Source organism: Acomys russatus, chromosome 28, assembly GCF_903995435.1.
Source record: "Acomys russatus chromosome 28, mAcoRus1.1, whole genome shotgun sequence".
In the NCBI taxonomy this organism is placed as follows: domain Eukaryota; kingdom Metazoa; phylum Chordata; class Mammalia; order Rodentia; family Muridae; genus Acomys; species Acomys russatus.
Window position 1 is genome coordinate 30,111,305 of NC_067164.1, and position 21,927 is coordinate 30,133,231.

General features: G+C 47.4%; 1 protein-coding gene and 1 non-coding gene across 2 annotated transcripts in view; both read left to right on the forward strand.

Moving 5' to 3' along the window:
- Window positions 1–263: 263 nt before the first annotated feature.
- Gns (glucosamine (N-acetyl)-6-sulfatase) overlaps window positions 264–21,927 on the forward strand; it is a 37,298-nt gene continuing 15,634 nt past the window's right edge. The window contains exons 1-9 of the mRNA XM_051170398.1: window positions 264–471; window positions 6,627–6,686; window positions 9,255–9,461; window positions 11,083–11,148; window positions 11,551–11,649; window positions 12,860–13,027; window positions 15,598–15,680; window positions 16,340–16,458; window positions 18,204–18,307. Of these exons, the coding sequence (XP_051026355.1) occupies window positions 289–471; window positions 6,627–6,686; window positions 9,255–9,461; window positions 11,083–11,148; window positions 11,551–11,649; window positions 12,860–13,027; window positions 15,598–15,680; window positions 16,340–16,458; window positions 18,204–18,307 (1,089 nt within the window). The 5' untranslated portion in view covers window positions 264–288. The remainder of the gene's footprint in view (window positions 472–6,626; window positions 6,687–9,254; window positions 9,462–11,082; window positions 11,149–11,550; window positions 11,650–12,859; window positions 13,028–15,597; window positions 15,681–16,339; window positions 16,459–18,203; window positions 18,308–21,927) is intronic.
- On the forward strand, window positions 14,409–14,545 carry LOC127211121 (small nucleolar RNA SNORA2/SNORA34 family). Its single transcript, XR_007833396.1, has one exon. It is a non-coding gene; the product is annotated as a small nucleolar RNA SNORA2/SNORA34 family (small nucleolar RNA).

The following is a 21,927-nucleotide window of genomic DNA, read 5'->3' on the forward strand; positions in this document are numbered from 1 at the left end:
CCCTCCTGATTTCATCCCCAATCTGTCGCCGCAGTCCTTCCTCCAGCAGCAGAAGCAGGCCTGATCCCAGGCGCCGGCACGCTCCGCCTGCCCCCAGCTCTGTCCAGCAGCCCGGCGCTCGGCTTCCCCGCCGCTCCCCCAGGCCCCGCCCCCGGCCGCCCGTCACGTGACGGCGCGCCCCGCCCCCTGCCCCCGGCTCACGTGATCCCGCCTAGGGAGAGAAAGGCTGACCCAGCCGGCCTGTGCGCACCCGGTACCTGTCCTTAGCTCTCGGTTCCCGCGGCGGCTATGCGGCTCCTGTCCGCAGCCGGGCCCCGGCCGGGCCGTCCCCGCCGCCCGTCTGCGGTGTTGATGCTGCCGCTGCTGCTGCTCCTGCTGCTGGGCGGCTGCGTGGGGCTCGTGGGGGCGGCACGCAGGCCCAACGTGCTGCTGCTGCTCACGGACGACCAGGACGTGGAGCTCGGCGGCATGGTAACTCCCTTCCCGGGACCCTGTCCTGGCCGCCTTGGCGCTGGGTGGGTGTGTGTGCGCGGTCACTGCGGTTCCTCCGGGAGATTGGACGGGCCAGGACTCGGCTTCCCTCTCCCGAGCTCACCCACATGCTCGCACCGCACCGTGGACCTTACTGCTGCAGCGTACGCTCACAGCTCAGGGTTTAACCTGTGGAGGCCAGTGATGGATTAAGGGAGAGCCGAGGCCTCGTCGCCTCTTTTCACGGAGGACCTGGGACGTCGTCGGCCTTTGTGGTTCGGTGGTGGCTCTTAAGTGATGATACGAGCCAAAGTGGTTTGTAGGCTGTCGAGCTGTTATTGAGAGAGTGTGTTTTGCGTAAGAAACATCAAGGGGAAAAAAAAAAATCAGTTAGCCTAATAGAACACCTGGTTGATGTATTACTGTTAGGGCTCCGCGTTATAGCTAATGAGTGTTGTCATGAAGACTACTTTTCCTTCCCAGAATCACTTCTGCTCTTTCGAGGTTCCGGAATTTGACCTTTGGGAACACGTACACCAACCCCCTTTCAGTGGTGCTTGAAGGGACTTGCTCAAGGCACTAAAGCTCTCACTTAAAAAAAAAAAGTCTCTACTCGCTCCTCTCGGTTCTCTTTTTACTTTCAGCTGATTGCTGCATCTGTGAAACCTCTCAGCAGGAGGGTCCTATCTTTTCCTGTGTGGTAATTAACCCTAGCTCAGTGTCCTTCAAGTTGCTGGTCCCAGCGGGTCAGTGGGTTGTGAAATCAGTTTGCTAACTGCCAATATTTTGGGCTTTCCGTGTGTCACGTGATCACGGTAAGCAGAGCCGTGTGTTTCTGGGCTGGGAATATGTGCTTTGTATTCGGTGGACCGTCTTTTGTAGATGGTGTTTAAGGTGTTTGCATTACCAGACCCAAAGCCCCCTTGTTGCTTTGTAGTTTTTACTGAGCAATAATGATACTGAACCGCTTTTCCTGTCGTGCTGGGGGCGGGGGGCGGAGGGGGGGTGCCCAAAGCCTCATGTACACTGTGCCGGTGCTTTCCCTCAGAACTAGCCCCCACCCCTTGTACCAAAAGTCTTGACTTAATTTCCCTTGTAGGTTTTACACTCACTCCACCTGTTCCATGTCCATCTGCTCCAACACCTATCTTCCTATCTGTCTTTCTTTCCCTGTTTGTTTGGGGGAGTTTTGTTTTGTTTGTTTGTTTTGTTTTGTTTTTGAGACAAGGTCTGACTATGTAGCCCTGGCTAGCCTTGAACTCACAAAAATCCATTTTCTGTCCCACATGTGTTGGGATTTCAAAGCTTTTTTTTTTTTTTAAGTGTCCTTAAAAAGCATTTTGTCCAGAAAACAAAAACAAATAAACAAAATGCCTCCTCCGTCAGTACCTAAAGTACTCGACAGGTGAAGCCTTAAATACTACCATTGAAAACAAAATTCACCACTGATACACAATGTGTTCCCAGTTCACTTAGCACAGCTGATGGCTCTATACAGTCAAGGTCTTTACTTTTTGTGTTAATTTACTTGCCTCTAGAGCTTTTCCTATTTGCTTCTTTGCCACAGCAGCCTGAATATGACTCTAGAGGACAGCTTGCAGGGGCCACTCTGGCTTGGCATCAGTTTCCTTGTACCCTGTAAGCCATCTCTGTGGCCCTAGGTTCTTTCTCAAAAGAAGTATTTGTACTGGCCTGAGAAACCAGAACAAGTTAGGCTTAAAGCTTCTAGCACCTGGATCCCACACTAAATAAATAAGTGGTGTTTTCTTGTTTTAAAGCCGCATGCAGCCCCTGGCACTTCAGGGAATTCTGACGTCATGACACTAATTGTCAAATAGGATGATAAAGTGATTTATGGTTGAGACCCTCCTGGCTGCCCCGAAGAGTGTCAGGTCTCTTATATCTTTGTGTTTCTGAAGTCACAGAAGCCTGCAGATAAGGTCGTTATCTTAAAGAGGAGAGAGAAGACTGGGGTCATTAAGTAAGTTGACTGTGGGTTGTAGAGCTCTGAGGGCAAACGGTTATTTGCTTTTGGAGAACACTGTGGTAACCCTGTCTTGCCACGTGTTTTCTGGAATGCTTGTGGCCACACAGGCACTTGGTACTGAGTGTTCGGTGGCATTCTGGAATGTTGTCAGTGGGGGTCAACCATGTTCTTTGATTTATGTATACAACCATATATGTAGTTTCTTTACCACAGAGAGGAATTGTGTTTCAGATAGCTGCAATAGTTGGCAAAGCAAGCAGTCAGGACTACACACACACACACACACACACACACACACACACACACACACACACGTCACCCACATTGGCTCAGATCAAAGGTGGATAGCACATGGTTTTCATTTAATGTGCTTTTTTTTCTTTTTTTCAAGACAGTTCATGTCCGAGTTAAGGATACTATTGCTGCCATGAAACACCATGACCAAAAGCAACTTGAGGAGGACAGGGCTTACATGTCCATAGTCACAGTTCATCAAGGGAAGCCAAGGCAGGAACTCAAACTGGGCAGGAACCTGGAGGCAGAGGCCATGCAGGGGTGCTGCTTACTGGCTTGCTCAGCCTGCTTACTTATAGAACCCAGGACCACCAGCTGGGTATGGCCCCACCCATAATGGACTGGGCCCTCCCCCATTAGTCACTAATTAAGAAAATATTCTACACACAGGCTTGCTTATAGCCCAGTCTTCTGAAGGCACATTTAAAAAAAAAAAAAAAGATTTTATTTTATGTATGAGTGCTCCATATACACCATATAAGAGGGCATCGGCTTCCAGTATGGATGGTTGTGAGCCACCATGTGGTTGCTGAGGATTGAACTCAGGACCCCTGGAAGAGCAAGCAGACAGTGCTCTCAACCTCTGCCATCTCTCCAGGCAATCTGGAGGCATTTGGGGGGGGGTATTAAATTTTTTTTTTTTACATATACATTTATATTATTGCACATATATACAATGAACTACCTACAGCAAGAAGAACCATGACATAATCCGGAATTACATAAATGTTACATTCTTAGTGTTTTCTGGAGTCGCTTCTCAACTGAAGCTCCCTCCTCTCAGATGACTTTAGCTTGTGTCAAGTTGACGTAAAGCTATCCAGCACAGTCGTGGGTGCCTCAACTTAGCCATGTAGCTGAAGATGTCCTTGAGCTCCTGATCCTCCCGCTGCTGCCTCCCAGGAACTGAGATTACCGGCATGCACCATGATTTGTTTGTTTGTTTTAATTTATATGGTGCTTCGCCTACATGTATGTGCGTACAGCCATGTGTGAACGCCTGCTTCCACAGAGGCCAGAAGAGAGCATCAGATCCACTGGAACAAGAGATAGGGATGGTTGTGAGCTGCCGTGTGCATGCTGGGAATCAAACCTGGGTCCTTTGGAAGAGCAGACAGTGCTGTTTTCTGTTGCGCCTTCTCTCCAGCCCCTGTCAATTATCATTAATTCCATCTTATTTCACATTTACCATTTAACTGTATTTGTCCCATGTATCATCTGAGAGACTACTTTTATTAGTTTTTATGGGGTATGGCTCTTCCCTCCCCCTTAATCATAGCATGATGGACACAAAATCACAGGTGTGTTTTATTTTGTTTTGTTTTTAATCATTTACTCTAGGAAAAGGGTGTTTAGTCAGGAATGTAGGGAAAGAATAAATATGACATTGCTTTACCTAAAACTAGATGGTTTCCATTGTTAAAGGAATCTTTGAGACCTTTGGAGTGCTAATCCTTAGGACCAGGAAAGTCACTGATGCCTTTGGGTTTTATAAAAGGTAATTTTCATAGGATAGGTAAAATTACACATTCGTTCATGAGAATAAACATGACTGTTTCTTAATACCGTCACATGGTTTCCACCTGACTGGCCAGTGTCGCTTTGGATTAGCATGGGTGTGTGTTTTCAGTATAGTCTGATCTCTTGCTTGGGACTTGTTCAGCCATGCATAGATTATTAGTGTAAACTTCTAATCAAAATCCCCGTGAAGCCTTGCCTTCCAGCTCTTCCCCTTCTGTCTTGAGCTGTTGCTTCCACACCAGCTCCTTCCTGTTTTCTGCTAGGCTATTCAGCTGACTCAGCCAGTAAACTCCTCTTCTGGGCCCGTGCATGGGGTGACCTTACAGGGCCGTGCTGGTTGCTCATCTGAAGTAGGTGCCTACCAACTTCCCACCAGGTGTGTCACATTGTGCAGCTGTGTTCTCTTTGTAGCACCTGCCACTACCTGAGATCATTGGTTACCTTTGGCTGTTCAGGCCCCAAAGCAGTATGGCGAGGGAGAGACTGTTTCTAACCCGCCGTTGCCCAGCTCAGCACAGAATGTATTTAACAGAATACATTTCTAGCATCACACGGTATAGTCTCTCTGGAACCCTAAAACTGTCTAGTAGCTCTGCATGTGTATCAGACAGTTTGATGACCAAATCCCTTTCACCTCCCATTCTTTAGGTGAGTGGTTCTCCACCTTCCTAACACTGTGGCCCTTTAATACAGTTCCTCATGCTGTAGTGACCCCCCCCCCCCACCATAACATTGTTTTTGTTGCTACTTCATAACAGTAACTTTGCTACTGTTATGAATCGTGATGTAAGTATCTGATATGTGATACACGCCCCCGAAGGGGTCGCGACCCACAGGTTGAGAACCACCGCCCTAGCTGCGTTTCACCTTCTTACTCATTTGTTCTGTCCTTTGCCTTCATGGTAACTCGGATTCTTGGCTGGGCCAGGGTTGCTTTCAGTCCACTGTTACTTTCTGAGGTTGGCACCTGTGATGCTTTCAGGAGAGCTGGTGCCGCTGCCTCAGAAGCTTAGCATAGACCTTCCTTGGCGTCTCTTGAGGGTCTGCTACTGGCATCATCAAAGCTTGACTTGAGCAAGTTGGGTTTGTCCTTTGGAGTCTGTAAGCAGCTTGGGTTTATGAATCAGTAGAAAACGTTATTTCCATATCATTGAGAGTGAGTCCTTTATTAACCTTCGTATCTATTTGGAGGCACAATCTCTAAGGAATTACTGTGCTAGGCAGACTTAAAACTGTATTCAAGGGGCTGGAGAGATGGCTCAGAGGTTAAGCGCACTGCCTGCTCTTCCAAAAGGTCATGAGTTCAATTCCTAGCAACCACATGGTGACTCACAACCATCTATAATGAGATCTGGTACCCTCTTCTGGCCTGCAGTTGTACATGCAGGCAGAGCACTATATATGCAATAAATATTTTTTAAAAACACTGTATTCAGTCTGCTCTTGCATGTCAGAGGTATTTAAGGGTCATCATGGACCTCCTCAGGAATCTCCTCATGGTGGTTTCTGCTGTCTGGGAAGTGAAACTAGATCAGTATAGCTTTTATTAATAGTTAAATACCTGCCTGCCACACAAGATGAAAAGCTAGGCTATAGGCAGAGTGATAGAACTGGAGCTGCAGCTCAGTGGAAGAGTGCTTGCCTGGGGTACAAAAGGCCCTGGGTTCAATCCCCAGCCCTGCAATACTAATCCTTATGTTTGACAGGGTCTTTGTACATACACCTTCTTTGTCTGGGTTCTATCACTGACTGTGTAGGGTTGGAAGCAGTCGTGAGCCTTGTGGCGTTGTCTGGCTTTCAGAATCTAAGTGTTGTCTTACTTCCCCATTGATGGTCAGAAATTTCCTTTCAGAGCATTTCATGCCTGTGGAGGTTGTCAGGGAGTAAGAGAGCTCTGTGAGCGACGCTGTCAACTGTGAACTTTCGCTTCCTGCTTGCACAGGGTCGCCCTGACTCTAACCCAGCCTGTTTGGTTCATCTCCAGAATCATTCATCTTAACTATTGCTTTCTGTCAGAGCTGACCATTTGGAAGTAAATGATTAGGATAAAACAGAAGGGGCTGGGGAGGTGCCTGCAAGGTGCGGAGCGTTCATTCTTGCAGAGGCCCCAGAGTCGGTTCCCAGCACCCACACTGCCACCAGCACCTGTCTCTGTGTTCATTTCCAGAGGGTCCAGCACCCTCTTCCAGCCTCTGCAGGCACTTCATGCACGCACATGGTGCCAGGTGTACATGCAGGCAGAACATCCACACACATAAAATAAAACACATTTAAGATGCAACAGAACACAGATTCTGACTTGTGTGCTGTAAGTTTCCAGACACTGTTTAACAAGGCGTTGTTTACCTTGTAGACGCCGCTGAAGAAGACCAAGGCCCTCATCGGGGAGAAGGGGATGACTTTCTCCAGTGCTGTAAGTTTAGAAGCCACTGCAGTGTCCTTAGACATCATAGCGCCTCCTGGGAGGAAGCACTCAGGCTGGGCTCGAGGGTGGTGGACGTAGGCAATTTTTGTTTTTGTCATTACATGAAATACCTGGTCTAAAGAGTTTTATTCATCTTGTAATTGAAATGATAAATTAATTGCTGGTCATTATGGGGGAGGTGTTTGTTCGATTGCTTATTAAACAAACGGTTTGTTTTGAGACAAGACGTAGCTCTGGCTGTCCTAGAGCTCACTCTGTAGACCAGGCTGGCTTTAAACGCACAGAGACCTGCCTGCCTCTGCCTCCCAAGTGCTGGCAGTAAAGGTGTATGCATTTTCTAAGCTAGACTGCTGCATAACTAGTTTATTGAAATCCTTACTGTTTGAGCGTTGAAACCAAGAGCACTTACGCTATGTAAACTGTTCCAGAGTAAAAGTTACACAAGGTCTGCTAGCTGACCCTGACAAAGGTCATGGTACTGAAAACATGCATACAATATGTGTGGAATCAGAAGCCCAAAATAAATCTAGCTGTTCATATAAGAACGTAACACAACCCCGTGACAGTGTGGTAGCTTTATCCTGAAAATGCATTGAATAATAATAGCACAGTGTTGTACTTGATTTAAGCATAGACCCTAGTTTTGAATACTTTTTAAAATTTGCCTGTTTCCCAGCTCTGTTTGGTTTTTGGTGTCTCCACTTTAAATGAGTTCAGTAATGTCCACCTCAGGTTATTGCGGTCACATGAATCGGCATATGTGATGTGTGCGTGCACATGTGTGTGCTCATGTGTGCATGTCCATGCATGAGAGAGAGAGAGAGAGAGAGAGAGAGTGTGTGTGTGTGTGTGTGTGTGTGTGTGTGTGTGTGTGTGTGTGTGTGTGTGTAAGCTCATGGTAAGTTGTACGCGGTATTGAGTGTTGTTCCAGAAGGAGTAATTGAAGGGGGGGAAAGTAGATGTTTATTCCAAGTGCGTGACACCAACCTTACTAAAAATTAGTGTATCAAACAAGTAGCATATATCATACTTAGGACGAAGGACTCAGAGCCAGGTGTGGTGGTGTGCACTCGGGAAGCAGAGGCAGGTGGATCGCTGTGAGTTTGAGGCCAGCTTCATCTACAGAGTGAGTCCAGGACAGCCAAAGGCTACACAGAGAAACCCGTCTTGAAAAAAGAATAATCAAAATGTAAATAAATATTTTTTTTTTCCTAATTAAGTTTTAAGACTTTTTTTTCAAGATCCAACTAAAAAACTTTAAATATGATCGAGAATGACGATTGGGTCAGAACAGTCAGGATGGTGTTTCCCTTGGTCTTGGGGACTGACGGTGTACGTAAGCCCCAGCACTGAGTTAGGCACCCAGGCCCCAGCTTGGTTGGTTTTCATCAGTACCAGAGATCAAGCCCATAAGGTGATATTTTTAAAGGAAGAAATTGTCTAAGCGGGTACTAAAACAAAATACGAAAGATCAGTAATAATGTGATACTGACTATAAAAGGGCAAAAAGGGAAATGTTCTAGTTTCCTTTCTGCTGTGGTAAAATGCTGACCAGAAGCAGCCTAGGGCAGACACTTCTGGTCACAGATCATAATCAGGGACCATAGCGGAAGACTGCCTGCTGGCCATGCCAGCTCGTGAACCCGTGCTTAACCAGCTTGGACCCTCCTGTATCAGTTAACAACAAGACAGCCCCCCCACAAACAGACCCACAGGTCAGTCTGATACAGACAGTCCCTCTCTTTTCGGGTGACTCTTGGCTGCGCTAAGTCAACAGTTGAAGCTCACTAGGCCAGGAAAGAAGAACAGTCGCTGTAAGAACCACAGGCGGCGCTGTCCTGAGGCAGCAGGCTGCTGGCCCCACTGTGAGGGGTCACCCTCTCCCCGCTTCCATGTGTGCACCACACACTGGTGACAGACACTCATGAAGGCACATATACACACGTATACATAAATAACTAAAACCTTCTTAAAGCAAAAACTTTTTAAAATTTTTTAGAGGACAAACACATCTGGTTTAAAAAGGGCAGGTGGTGAGTGTTGTTCGCGAGGAGACAGTCACCCTCGTGAGTGGTTTAAAATGCCAAGCAGAACTGGAGGCTTAGCTCAGTGTCTGCTGGGTCCTGAGTTTTCCGCCTTAGCACCAAAAGGGGGAAAAGGGTTAAATCCAGCCTGAAGGGCAGAAAAACATCAGCAAAAACACATTAGGCACTGAGAGGAGACGACAACGCCAGCATGCACTTCAGGTGGTCGGTTTTTATGTCGGCATACAAAAGTAACGGGTTCCGTTACGGCATTTCCACTACCTCCACCTCGTCTCTCCCACCTGTTTCTTGGTCCCTTTTTCTCAAGTAGCAATTTGTTTGCTGGCTTTTTAAAAAAATCTGCTGTTGGTTTCTGATGAATGACTTTTAAGCTGCTCTGGAGTATGCTGTGTGTAAAGAAAGGTCTCTGCTCCGTGAGAAACGGAAGCTGCCATGACGGCATCGGCGCCCCCTTTTCCCTCCTGCCCGAGTCTCTAGTAGAACCTTGTCTTCTTGCTTCTGTTCTCTGTAGTATGTGCCAAGCGCTCTTTGCTGCCCCAGCAGAGCCAGCATCCTGACTGGAAAGTACCCACACAACCATCACGTCGTTAACAACACCTTGGAGGGGAACTGCAGTAGCAAGTCCTGGCAGAAGATCCAGGAGCCGAGCACCTTCCCAGCAATCCTAAAATCAATGTGCGGTTACCAAACCTTTTTTGCTGGGAAGTATTTAAATGAGGTATGTTGAATGATTCTTCTCCTTTCTTACAACCGCATTTAAAATGTGAATTCATGTTTCTTGATAATTGTTTTTCTCATTGGTATCAATTTAAGTCATGCTATTAAAGGGGTTTGGTTATATGCAGTTTTGCTGATTTGCCTATTAATTAGACAAACGCATTATGTGCCTGTGCTCTGTAGTTCCTTCCTTGTACACAGCCCCACAGCATTTATTTACAAATTATCCTAAGCACTCTCCCATCGGCCCCCTCATCCCTGTTTTCACTGGAGTAGACACTCCACTCTGTAGTCATGTGGCTGTCACAGTATCTTTGTTTCCATTTCCTCTTCTTCAGATCAGGTGGGAAGGTTTTGTTTTTAGTCTCTTTGCTCAGGATTCTTAGACTCACTTCTGAGTTAGAACAATTCAACATACATCTCATTTTTTGACCTACAGAGTAAGAACAGACTAAAAGTGAGACAAGACTGTGGAGAAACTGTTATAAAAGGAGAGCACCCATGGGCACTGAGCCTGTGGAAACATGGCTGGGTGGTTGATACTGGTCTCCTGGCCCTCGAGGGGGTGTAGAGCCTCACTGTGGCCTGTCACTCAAGCTCTCATGGCCCTAAGTTCACCACCACCTTGGTCTTGGTTTTCTTAGCATCTGTGCTTAAAGGACGCGATGTATTGAGGGTGTTCGGGTGCTTCTTAGTGACAGTTGAGCTGTGGTGCAAGGTGAAGAGACGCGCATTTCCCCCATCCTTTGCCTGTGGTGGCTAGAGGCCTTCATGCCTGGTCCGAACCTCCCATGCCTCTTCCTCCAGTCGTTGAGGGCTTCTGCGGCCTGTGGGTTTGAGCACAGATGAATCGCTTTGAAAGAACCCTGAGAAGTAGGGGGTGCCGTGTTGTGGAGCTGAGGCGATTCGATGGTTATAAGGGAACTTGGACTGCTTTGCATATTGAAGTTAATTTGACATGTACAGGGCCAGTTTTCGGAGATTCCATCCTGCCTTAACTAAACTATAGTTACGTAGGGGAGAGGGGGCTGTTGTCTCTTCTAACTGTTCTGCCAGATAAACTGAGCCTCAAAAGCAGATTTCACCGGGGCAACGGAAGTAGTAGGCCAGTAGGCCACCGTGGGACCCTCTTGGCTGTTCGCAGCCCTTTGGACTACACAGTCGTAGCTCAGCGCTCACCCCATCAATAGGTCCCATGTGGTACCCAGATGGTGAATGTCATAGAGCTGCTGCACAGTGCTTGTCACAGCAGAAACGCAGCAGTGGACACCCCAAAAATGAGCATGCCTGGCCCTGTTCAAATAAAAGCATCTGCACTGCAGTCTGATGTCTGTGTAGCTCACACTTCCCAAGGCAGTCTCCTTTGGACTGGCTCTGTACATTTCACACTGGCCACTCAAAACATCTTGCAGGCCAGATTTTGCACAGTGACCATAGTGACTGACCCCTACTGAAGAAATGGCTTGGGTTACAGAGTTCTTTATTCTTTAGTTAGTTTATGTGTTTGGGGAGCTGTGGACCAGCTGGTTCAGGCGCCGGTGGGAAGGCATTCCCGGCTGTCTGTTTCTTCCTGGTCTGGAGTGTCTCCAGAGCTCTAACACCCTGCTCTGCTGTCTTTCCAGTACGGAGCCCCAGATGCAGGTGGGCTGGAGCACGTTCCTCTGGGCTGGAATTACTGGTATGCCTTGGTAAGTGACTGCTGACGTCAGTGACAACCGGACAGCCCAGAGCCGCATGCGTATACTCTGACTTAGCCCCAACCCCGACACAAGTTTGCTCTACAGCAAATGATTCATCTCTAATGAAAATCTGTTGACTCTTGACTCCGCTGCATCCCAGGTGTTTTTCCTGCCATTAGTGGCCTGAGCTGTATAATTTCTTGGTCTTCCTGAGCCATGTCTGGCTTTGAAAGCAGCACAGATTAGTCAACCCTGCTAGTCTGTAATAAAGTCCCTCAAACCCAGCTCAGTGTTGACTTGGGCAGTTGTCCCTCTTCTGTTTTATCACCCTTTAAACAATTCCCAGCAGGAGGTCACACTTGGGCTTTGTATGGTGACCTTGTCACAGATCTTCCTCCCTGCTTCACGTAGGAAAAGAATTCTAAATACTATAACTACACCCTTTCTGTCAACGGGAAGGCGAGGAGGCATGGTGAGAGCTACAGTGTGGACTACCTGACGGATGTTCTGGTGAGTTCTCAGCAGTCAGGCACTGCGGCCCTCCCTCACGCTTGACTAGTTTGTCTGGACAGCATCCGAGTCTGATTTGTACAGGCAAACATAAATGTATGATGACTTGATCTGTCTGCCAAAGACTATTTCCAACTGATTAAAAGCCTACAGAGGGGTGTTTTTCCTCTCACATGAGCTGAACTCGAGTCTCACGTTCTCATAATTCAGAGGTAAATGCCTCTGTCTGTGACTATGGTGGCCTCAGAGAGGCTCTCCTTAGATGTCCTTTGCAGGCCTCTGTGGGCAAGGCTGTGCATGTGGAAATTACTGGAGTCAGCTAGAATCCTCCTGTCCTGACATGCTTTTACTGCAAACCTTCCTCAGACTGTTTATTCACCAGTCTAGTACAGAGTACAGCAGTAGTTCCCTGGTAAGCGAGCAAAGGCTAGTTCCTCAGAAGCCAGCCCCCTTGACAGCCGGAAGTCTCACATGTGCTGTGGGGCCGGTTATGTACGTGCAGTCATTTGCTGCTGGTCGTTCACTGACTACTTCATTAGGTGCTGACCGGTTAGATAAATAAGAAGGGTAAAGGGGCGGCATGGGTAACGCCTGAGCATAACCCTGAAGAGATAATCAGTTCCAATGAGGGAAGAGGCAGTGTGAGTGTCTCTACTGAGCAGCCTCAGAGCAACCACAGGAAGCTGCAGAGCTTGTGGGTGGAAAGTATTACCACAGACACCCTCTAGAGTAGTGTTGGGGAGAAATGAGGGCATCAATTGGCTAGAATGACAAAAGAATGTGGGGTTCATTCTCCTTCCGCCACGCTGGTCTGGGGAGGGGACACGGCTTCATGAGGCTTGGCGGCAAGCACCTTTACCTGCTAAGCCATCTCCCTGGCCCGCTTAGCATTCTCTATGGTCTCATTGCTATAAATTAATACTAGAATGGACAGTGCACTGCTTCTTAGTGTTTCTGGAACATGATCTCTAGGTCTTTAAAGTTAAGGTCTCAGTTGCTTTCCTTGGTAGGCTTCTCAAGGCTTTAAGCATGGTCCAAATCCAATGTACTACCCCAGCAGCATGCTGCACACGACCATGAAATAAGATGTGTCCCAGGTCAGTACCCACACTGACCCTGCGTGCGCTCTCTGTCTACCAAGAGAAACTTCCCTATTGGATAAGCAATTGCTAGGCAGGGCTAGGAGATGACCACTCTCTGTGTGTGTCAGGCCAATCTCTCCCTGGACTTCCTGGACTACAAGTCCAACTCTGAGCCATTCTTCATGATGATCTCCACTCCAGCACCCCACTCACCTTGGACAGCCGCACCGCAGTACCAGAAGGCGTTCCCGAACGTCATGGCACCGAGGGGCAAGAGCTTCAACATCCACGGCACGGTAGGTTCCTCTTGACTGCTGCAGTAAGCTGTACTCAGGGAAGCTGTAGCCCTGAAGGCCGGTCCCTTGGAGCTCTCCTGGGGGCACTGTTTATTGCACCTGTCCCTGGTAAACACATTATAGAAATATTTTCAAAGATAAAAGTTTCTGCCACCCATCCAGTGAGCAGGAGAAGAGATTCCAGGGAATAGGAAAGGCACCACCCCCAACCCCACCCCGCCCCGATTGGTGTAGTCACATCTGTCTCCTGCCTTCTCCGTCCTTGAGTAGCAGAGACGCATCTCTAGGGACATCTGCACTTGCAGCAGCCCTGGGTGACTCTCACTGACCCAAGGCATAAAGAGAGGTGGCAGTGTGGAGGTGGGATGGAAACATGAGGTGGCAGGGTGCATGATTAAGTGCCACCACACATGGCTTCCGCAGTTAACATCTCTTAAGTTTACTTAGTAAGCCACTCCCTTCTCTGTCTTCCTGAGCCCCAGATGCCTGGGAGGAATCCTATCCAGACATTTCTGAAACCGCTAGTCCGCATGTGAAGGACCTTTCTCCCTCCCTCAAACAGAAGTCCCACTGTTAGCAACAGAAGCATCCCCACTCACTGTTCTCTCCTTCAGCTCACTGTCTCCCAGTGACCCTCGTGCCTGTGCCTCCTAATAGCTGGGATTAAGGTGTGTGCCATGTGCCTTGGTTTTACACCTCCCTGGTGTGAGCACATCTCACTGCCCGAGGCTTACCTGGAAGTCACAGTGTCTATGGTAGTACAGAATGAGTCTCGAAGGCAGAACCACTAGCATCAGTTTTCTGCTGTGAAACAAGCACCATGCTCACCCCTCCTTTTGTTTTCCCTAAAGTGGCAGGTCTCACGCCTTTGGTTACAGTAATGATTAAAATATATAGAGAAGGGGCTGGAGAGATGGCTCAGTGGTTAAGAGCGCTGCCTGCTCTTCCAAAGGTCCTGAGTTCAGTTCCCAGCAACCACATGGTGGCTCATAACCATCTGTAATGTGATATGGCGCCCTCTTCTGGCTTGCAGGAGTACATGCAAGCAGAGCACTGTATACATGATAATAAATAAATAAATCTTTTTTAAAAAAAATAGAGAGAGAGAAACATCTGGCCTATTGCCTGCCACACCATAAGGTGTGTGCTGGTTAAATTAGGTTGAGGAGCTGATTTTAAACTAGTAGATTCATCTCAATTTTGTGTTACTGGAAGTTACTGGGGGCAGTAATATTGAAAACCTTGGCTTAGATGCGTGACCGCAAGAGGACTTTCCAGTCATGTGAGATCAGATGTGAACCTCCATCACGAGGATTTAAGAATTTGTAAAATCTGCTAGCCAAAGAACAGCTGGAGCAGTGCAGTTTGAAAAGGAGTTACTTTGGACCTGAATCAAGGCCAGCAGTTGGCTGAAGCTGTTGGTTTCAAGCAGGAGCCTAAATAAATGTCTTTCTATGGTCTGTTGGCCATTTCAGAAATTTAAAAATGTAATGGTCAATTCATTAGAAAGAAACCTCTGCCTGGATGTGGTACCCACCTCTGTAATTGTAGCACATGGGAGGCCAAGGCCTGCCTACGCCTCAGCAAAATCCTGTCTGGGGTAAGTGAAGTGGGGGCACAGGGAGCCAAAGAAACAGCTGAGTCATTGGTGACAGATGTGGGTGGCTGATAGTCTAATGACATTCCACAATTTCTGTATAATACTAATTAATACATTGCTGATTTAGCTTTTGCTCACTGATTTATATGTTAATTGTTACCAAGAAAAAGATGACTGTGGGTTTTTCACCTAGAACATGACCCTGTACTGTGAAAAAAAAAAAAAAAAGTAGTCACTTGGAGTCTTATGAATGCACAAAGAATTGATGGCATAGGAGGGTATCTTTGTTACTTAAAGTGTGGCTTTTATGTAAATAAAATGGCCCCTCCAGAACTGGACTTGGAGGCTTTTTTTGTTACTTTAAATGTTTGTGTGCATCTGTGTCTCTGGTATAGGTTTGTATGGGAGTGCAGAGGCCAGTGAGTGAGTGAGGCCAGAAGAGGACTCACCTCCTCTAGAACTGGAGTTACAGGCAGCTGTGAGCTGTCCTGTATGGGCGCTGGGAGCCAGGCTTGCATCTCTGCCGGTGCAGCCTGAGCAGGACTTGAAGCTTTAAATTCATGGGGCAGCATTGTCTCCAGGCATGGCAGTCCCTTGAGTAGACAGATGAGTGGAGCACGGGGTCTCAGAGGCAGAATGTGAGAGGGCAGTCAGCACTTGCCCGTTTGTAGCTGTAGTGGACACAGGATCAGAGTCACCAACTGAACCTCACTTTAGCTTGTGGCATCTGGAGGCACTCCCTTGAGTCTCCAGTCGCTGCTGCTAACAAAAGAGCATCAAGGTGTTAGGCAGTGGGGGCTGGTGGAATGGAGGGTCCCTCTGAGAAGCTGCAGCTTGTCGGAGCACAGGCGGAGGCTTTACGGCTTCTAGATAGTTTGCTAAAGTGTGAGGCCTTTGTCTTACCGACTCTCAACCTCTTACTCTCATGGGGACTTGGTGCTAACATTTATTTGTTTCTTCTGAATTTTAGAACAAGCACTGGTTAATTAGGCAAGCCAAGACGCCAATGACGAACTCTTCAATACAGTTCTTGGATGACGCATTCCGAAGGAGGTAGGCACTGCTGCTCTGTCCTCAGTGTGGGTGGCTTTGAGGACCGGGATGGAACCATCTGTTATCCTTGAACAAATAGGAAGGCAGGTCAGTGGGGGAGATGCTGTGTGGCACTACCACCTCACAAGCACACAGACATTCCTTTATGTTTGCAAGTTGTTTTGAAAATTCTCTTAGAGTGTATTGAATTTGGACCAGACATTAGTAAACAGTTTTTGTAAGACCAGATAATACCAGTAGTAAATGCTCTAAGATCACAGGCCATGTGTCCCAACACAAAGGCAGCCTTAAGCAGTATGAACTATTGCTGTGTGCTAATAAAGCTTTATAAAAACAGGCAGTAGTCAAGACAAGTTTTGGCATTACACAGTATTGCAGCACAGACTTATTTGAACCAATCGGTAGTAATCTGTACCAAATCACCAACTTTCTGATTTAGCTCTACCCTCATACAGCAACTGTAAAAAGTAAAGTTATCCAATTATTAAAAGCCTGATTTTTTTCCTTTGGAAATGGATTTGATGAAGTAATTATTGTATGCTGGAATTTGCAGTGACAGAGTCTGGGAAGGAACTGAACACTTGCTGCTTGTTTTCCTGGGAAGAGTGTTTCTGTGTGGCCATTGTCCCTGAAGTCCTGTTTCCCCCTGTGTCTTCCAGGTGGCAAACTCTGCTCTCAGTTGATGATCTTGTGGAGAAACTGGTGAAGAGATTGGACTTCACTGGTGAGCTGGACAACACGTACATCTTCTATACCTCAGACAACGGTTACCACACAGGTGAGCGACACTGCCCCCATCCCCTCACCAGTGCGGGAGGAGTCTAGTTCTTTCCGGCTGTGGACTTGCCAGGCCAAGGGTCTTGGCCTCAGGATTCCTCAGTTAGAAGGCATTTCCACTGAGGAAGTCAGGAGCTAAGACGTGTTAGAGACAGCCGTGGGGAAAGTGAGAAGGTAGCAACTTAGGCAATGTGTTGTGTAGATGGGAAACAAAGCTGTCCTACAAGCTCAACGTAATCACTAGGTCTTGTAATTTGGGAAGTATTTCTGGTTCTTGAAAACCTCAGTGTGCGTGAACTCCATGCCCTTGGCCTCTGTCCTTCTAACTTGGACCTCCTGTAGCTAAAGTGTTTTTCTTTTTTCACGTATGCACATTTCCCCTTGAGTTGACACAAGGCTTGCTTTCATCTGAGCAGACTGACACAGCCTCTGTGTGCTGTGCTTCCCATCTTACCAAGTTGTGAGGCCCCCGTGTCTGGGGGTGCCACTCTAGGGGTGCCACTCTGGGGGTGCCAGTGTTGACTGATGGGTCATGGAATCTAACCAGACCCCTTCCTATGAACCTGTCATTGAGATTCCCTTTGAAAGTTGCTGCTAGAGGCTGGAGAGATGGCTCGGAGATTAAGAGCATTGTCTGTTCTTCCAAAGGTCCCCAATTCAATTCCCAGCAACCATCTACAATGAGATCTGGTACCTTCTTCTGGCATGCAAGCACACATGCAGGCAGAATACTGTATAAATAATAAATAAATTAAAAATTTTAAAGATTTATTTATTATTATGAATACTGTGCTCTGTTTGCATGCACACCTGCAGGCTAGAAGAGGGCATCATATCACATTATAGATGGTTGTGAGCCACCATGTGGTTGCTGGGATTTGAACTCAGGACCTCTGAAGGAGGAATCAGTGCCCTTAACCTCTTAGCCGTCTCTCCAGCCCAAATAAATCTTTTTTTTAAAAGTTGTTGCTAAAACTTCCTCAAACTGAGCTTTGCTAATGGTTGCCATCCTTGTCCTCAGCGTGTCTGTTGGAATTAATTCCTAAGGAAGGTCATTCCTCACTTCGTGGCCTTGTGCATCAGAGAAACAGTGCATGTTTCTCCCTTTATTTGGCTGCGCTTGGAGTAACAGCACTCACTGGGGTCAGGTCACAGATGTGTGAATGTGTATATAGTTGTCTTTCTTTCCTTCCCAGACATCGTTTTTGCTCAATGTGTGCTGTTTAGAGCAGGTTCCTTTTAGTTACTTATCTAGAGAAAGTAAACTCATTGTTGTTCCTGATGTGTGCTCAGGAACAGGAAAAGAAACGTAGGCCAGTTTAAACTTTCTGTTATAAGACTAGAATTAAGGGGCTAGGGAGACGGCTCAGTGGCTAAGTAGAGTGTTTCTAGAGGACCTGAGTTCAGTTCCCAGCACCCATGTCAGGTGCCTCACAACCGCCTGTAACTTCAGCTCTGGGAGATCCAACACCACCTTCTAGCCTCCAAGGGCATGCACACATGTGGCACACTCTCTCTCTCTCTCTCTCTCTCTCTCTCTCTCTCTCTCTCTCTCTCTCTCTCTCTCTCACACACACACACACACACACACACACACACACACACACACACACACACACACACACACACACGCACACGCAGACACTCCACATAATAAGACACCATCGTTTTAGTTTCACCGTCTCAAATGGTGTATGTGCTGCATGCCCACCCTGGCCTGTGTTGACCCTGTGCATCTTGTTTCAGGACAGTTCTCTCTGCCAATAGACAAAAGACAACTGTATGAGTTCGATATCAAAGTTCCACTGTTGGTTCGAGGGCCTGGGATCAAACCAAACCAGACAAGCAAGGTAGGTACCCGACTGCAGCTGGTCCATTGTGTGGGAGCACTTGCTAAGAAAGCAGCCATCCCTCCTGGAGAAGAAGGCAGCTCGGTTTGTGCTCTTAGGCCTCTGTGAACCATAGAAAGAGTGCCCTTCTCCCCCGACTATCCACTGCTTGCTGTGAGTCAAGTTCTGCTGCCACATACTTCAAGATTTACTTTCAGCACTAGTGACTCTCATCTGAAATTGTGTGGGATTTTCTTTCCTCTGTGTGTGTGTGTGTGTGTGTGTGTGTGTGTGTGTGTGTGTCTGTGTGTCTGTGGTGTTCCTCTGTGTGGCTGTACATGCATAAGACTATACCTGCACATATCCATGCATGTATGTGGAGCTCCAAGGGTGGTATCAGTAATCCTCCTTGGTAAATCTCCCACCATATTCTTTTCAGATTTACTTACTTATATATACAGTGCTCTGCCTACATGTACACCTGTAGGTCAGAAGAGGGCACCAGATCACATTATACATGGTTGTGAGCCACCAAGTGGTCGCTGGGAATTGACCTCAGGACCTCTGGAAGAGCAGTTATTGTCCTTAGCCATCTCTCCATCCTATGCACCATATTCTTGACCCTTCCACCACGTTCACTGAGGAGAATGCCAGTCAAGCTCAGACCCATGGATAAAGCTACTTTTGCTCCCCACCTGGCTCTGAAGAGCCCCTGTGTCCACCTTTTGAGGTTGGAATGACAGTCAGGCTGCAGGGAGACCTGCATTCCAGCCTCACACTTCCATGACAAGTACTGAGCGCTCTCCATGAAACTGTGAAGGAAGATGGCGGCCTGTGCTGTGTGACCTGGGGCACAGAACAGAGTCCCAGCACCTGCTCCTCATCGCCCTCCCAGCTCAGGTGGCTAAGACCTGGTGCAGGCCCACACTGCAAGGGAACTCCTCCAGCTTTGCTGTGTGGGAACCCCAGGGCTTGTTATTAAGATGCAGGTTCCAACCCCCTCCTGGCTGGTATCTGTTGCTGGACGGGACTGTGAAATGATTGGCCTTTCCTAGGGGTGTGAGCAAATCTCCATTCACCCCAAATAGGGCACTAACAGCAAACCAAAGGAATGCCACCAAGGAACCCCAGGGCTTGTTATTAAGATGCAGGTTCCAACCCCCTCCTGGCTGGTATCTGTTGCTGGACGGGACTGTGAAATGATTGGCCTTTCCTAGGGGTGTGAGCAAATCTCCATTCACCCCAAATAGGGCACTAACAGCAAACCAAAGGAATGCCACCACCTAGGCAAAGCTAGGTGAACCAGTAAGTTTATTGGGGTTCCTCAGGGAGCACAGGTGGCTCAGGAGAGTCATTCCTGGAATGTTGTCGTGAGAGACACTTTACTGGAGCCCTCTCCAGCCAGCAGCTTCATGGAAGAGTCCCCTCTCCTCCACCTCTTGCTGCTTATTTATATAAACCTAAGGGGAGTAGCTTGTGAGTCTTGTCACTTCGTGAACTTCCAGAATTTTATTTTCTGAGTCTACACAGCAACAGTGCACACTCTCTGGCGTTTCCTCTTCCTTACTAAAGCCAGCATATTTTCTTTTTTGTTTTTATTTTTTGTTTTGTTTTTGAGACAGGGTTTCTCTGTGTGGCCTTGGCTGTCCTGGACTCGTATTGTAGACCAGGCTGACCTCGAACTCACAGGGATCCACCTGCCTCTGCCTCTGAAGTGCCTGCATGTACTCCTGGCACACCAGAAGAAGGAACCAGATCTTAAGATAGATGATTATGAGCCACCATGTGGTTGCTGGGAATTGAACTCAGGGCCTCTGGAAGAGCAGACGGTGCTCTTAACCACTGAGCCACCTCTCCAGCCCCCTAAAGAGTAGTTCTTAAAGGAACAAAATAAGCATGAATTAGCTCTTCAATATAAGCTATGAAGTAATAGTTGGTTATGAATTGTAGTAGCACCAGCTAGCACCTCTATCATTTAAGGGTCTTTGAATGCTTCTGGAACTCAGTGCCAGGGGGTTTGATGACACCGTCTTTTGGGTTCCTTGGTACCAGGCACGTACACGGTACACATATACACGTGCAGGCATGTATGTATGGCACACATAGGAGATTTTTGAAAAATCTTTTTAAAAGAATATCAGGGAATACATTATTGTGTTAGTGGTCACCATCTAGAGCCAGTGGTTCTGTTAACCCATGGACTGAGCCACCATCGCTGCTCAGGAGGGACAGCCTGTCTGTTATGCCATAGATTGACTGGTTTTCTCTGGCTACACATCTAGATTTTGGAGTAGCAGATCTTCAAAAAGGTTTTAAAAGGGGGAAGATTTCAGAGCTGGCCTAGTCAAGAAATAGATCTGATTGGAAGTGACGAGGCCACCCATTAGCTTTAAGACTGGACAGAGCAAGCCTTGCTCTTCCTAGTCCTCAGATTGGGAGGACATTATATTTGCATTCTGTGTATGTGTGCAGGTACCCACAAAGGCCAGAACAAGGTGTCGGATCCCCGACAGCGGTTCTCAACCTGTAGGTCACATATCCTCCAATATTCTGTATATCACATGTTTACATTATGATTTATAACAACATCAACATTACAGTTACAAAGTAACAACGAAGTAATTTTATGATTGAAGGTCACCACAACATGAGAAACTGTGTTAAAGGGTTGCAGCATTAGCAAGATTGAGAACCACTGCCCTAGAACTAGAATTAGAGGCCACCTAGCGTGGATGCTGGGAACTGCACTCAAGTTCTCTGGAAGAGCAGCCGCTTCTCTTGGCCATTGAGCATCTCTCCAGCCACCCGCCTTCATCTCAAGTGTGGCTGGGCGGTACCCTGGCCTCTTCCTAGACAGGGACGCTAAGGACAGATCCACTGCGGCCGCTCACCTTTCCTGGTGCTAGCCTCTCTAATGTGCTCACAGCTCTTTTGCTAAATGGCCCCTTTGGTGCCTCTCCTTGGGTAGCCTTACATGGCTGTTTGGTATCAGACCCTAAGTGTCAGGAAACCTGATGTGTTCTAGCACATCGCCTTGTTTTCAGTCATCTGCAGGACTGTGTTTCACAGCTAATTACAAGCTTGTATGAGACTTACAAGTAAACAATTCTCTCTTGAATTTTTCACTTGTAATCTGTATCCACATAGGGTCTCTAGTCTCCTGACATAATAGTGCAGATTTTGAAGCCACCTGCTTCATAGGCAAAAATCCTGGCCAAGTTAGAGAAGACACAGTGATTGTATGTCTGTGGAAAGAAAGTCTCCTGGGAACGCTTGTGTGTTTGTGGTTCTTAATCCAAGTCTTAGTGAGTTGATTTGTCCTGGAATTGACAGGCCTTGGTATTGAGCAAAAGGCGTTAGAAAGTCTCCCACCGTGCAGCTCTGATGTACCAAGTGAGTCTTGGTAAAACTAGGAATTGGTATTTTCACTATTACTGCTTTAGTATTTACAGTTTATATTGTACCCTGCTTTGGCTGCCCAGCACCCATGAAACCCTCAGAGGCTGGAGTTTCTCTTCCCTTCACAGATCCAGGCTTACCACCTGTGAGCCAAGCTGCTCAATTCACCTGGGGGTCTTGAAAGAAGGAAACTGACCCGTATCTGTGGGTCTTGTTAATCTCTAGAGACAGCTCTGCTGAGC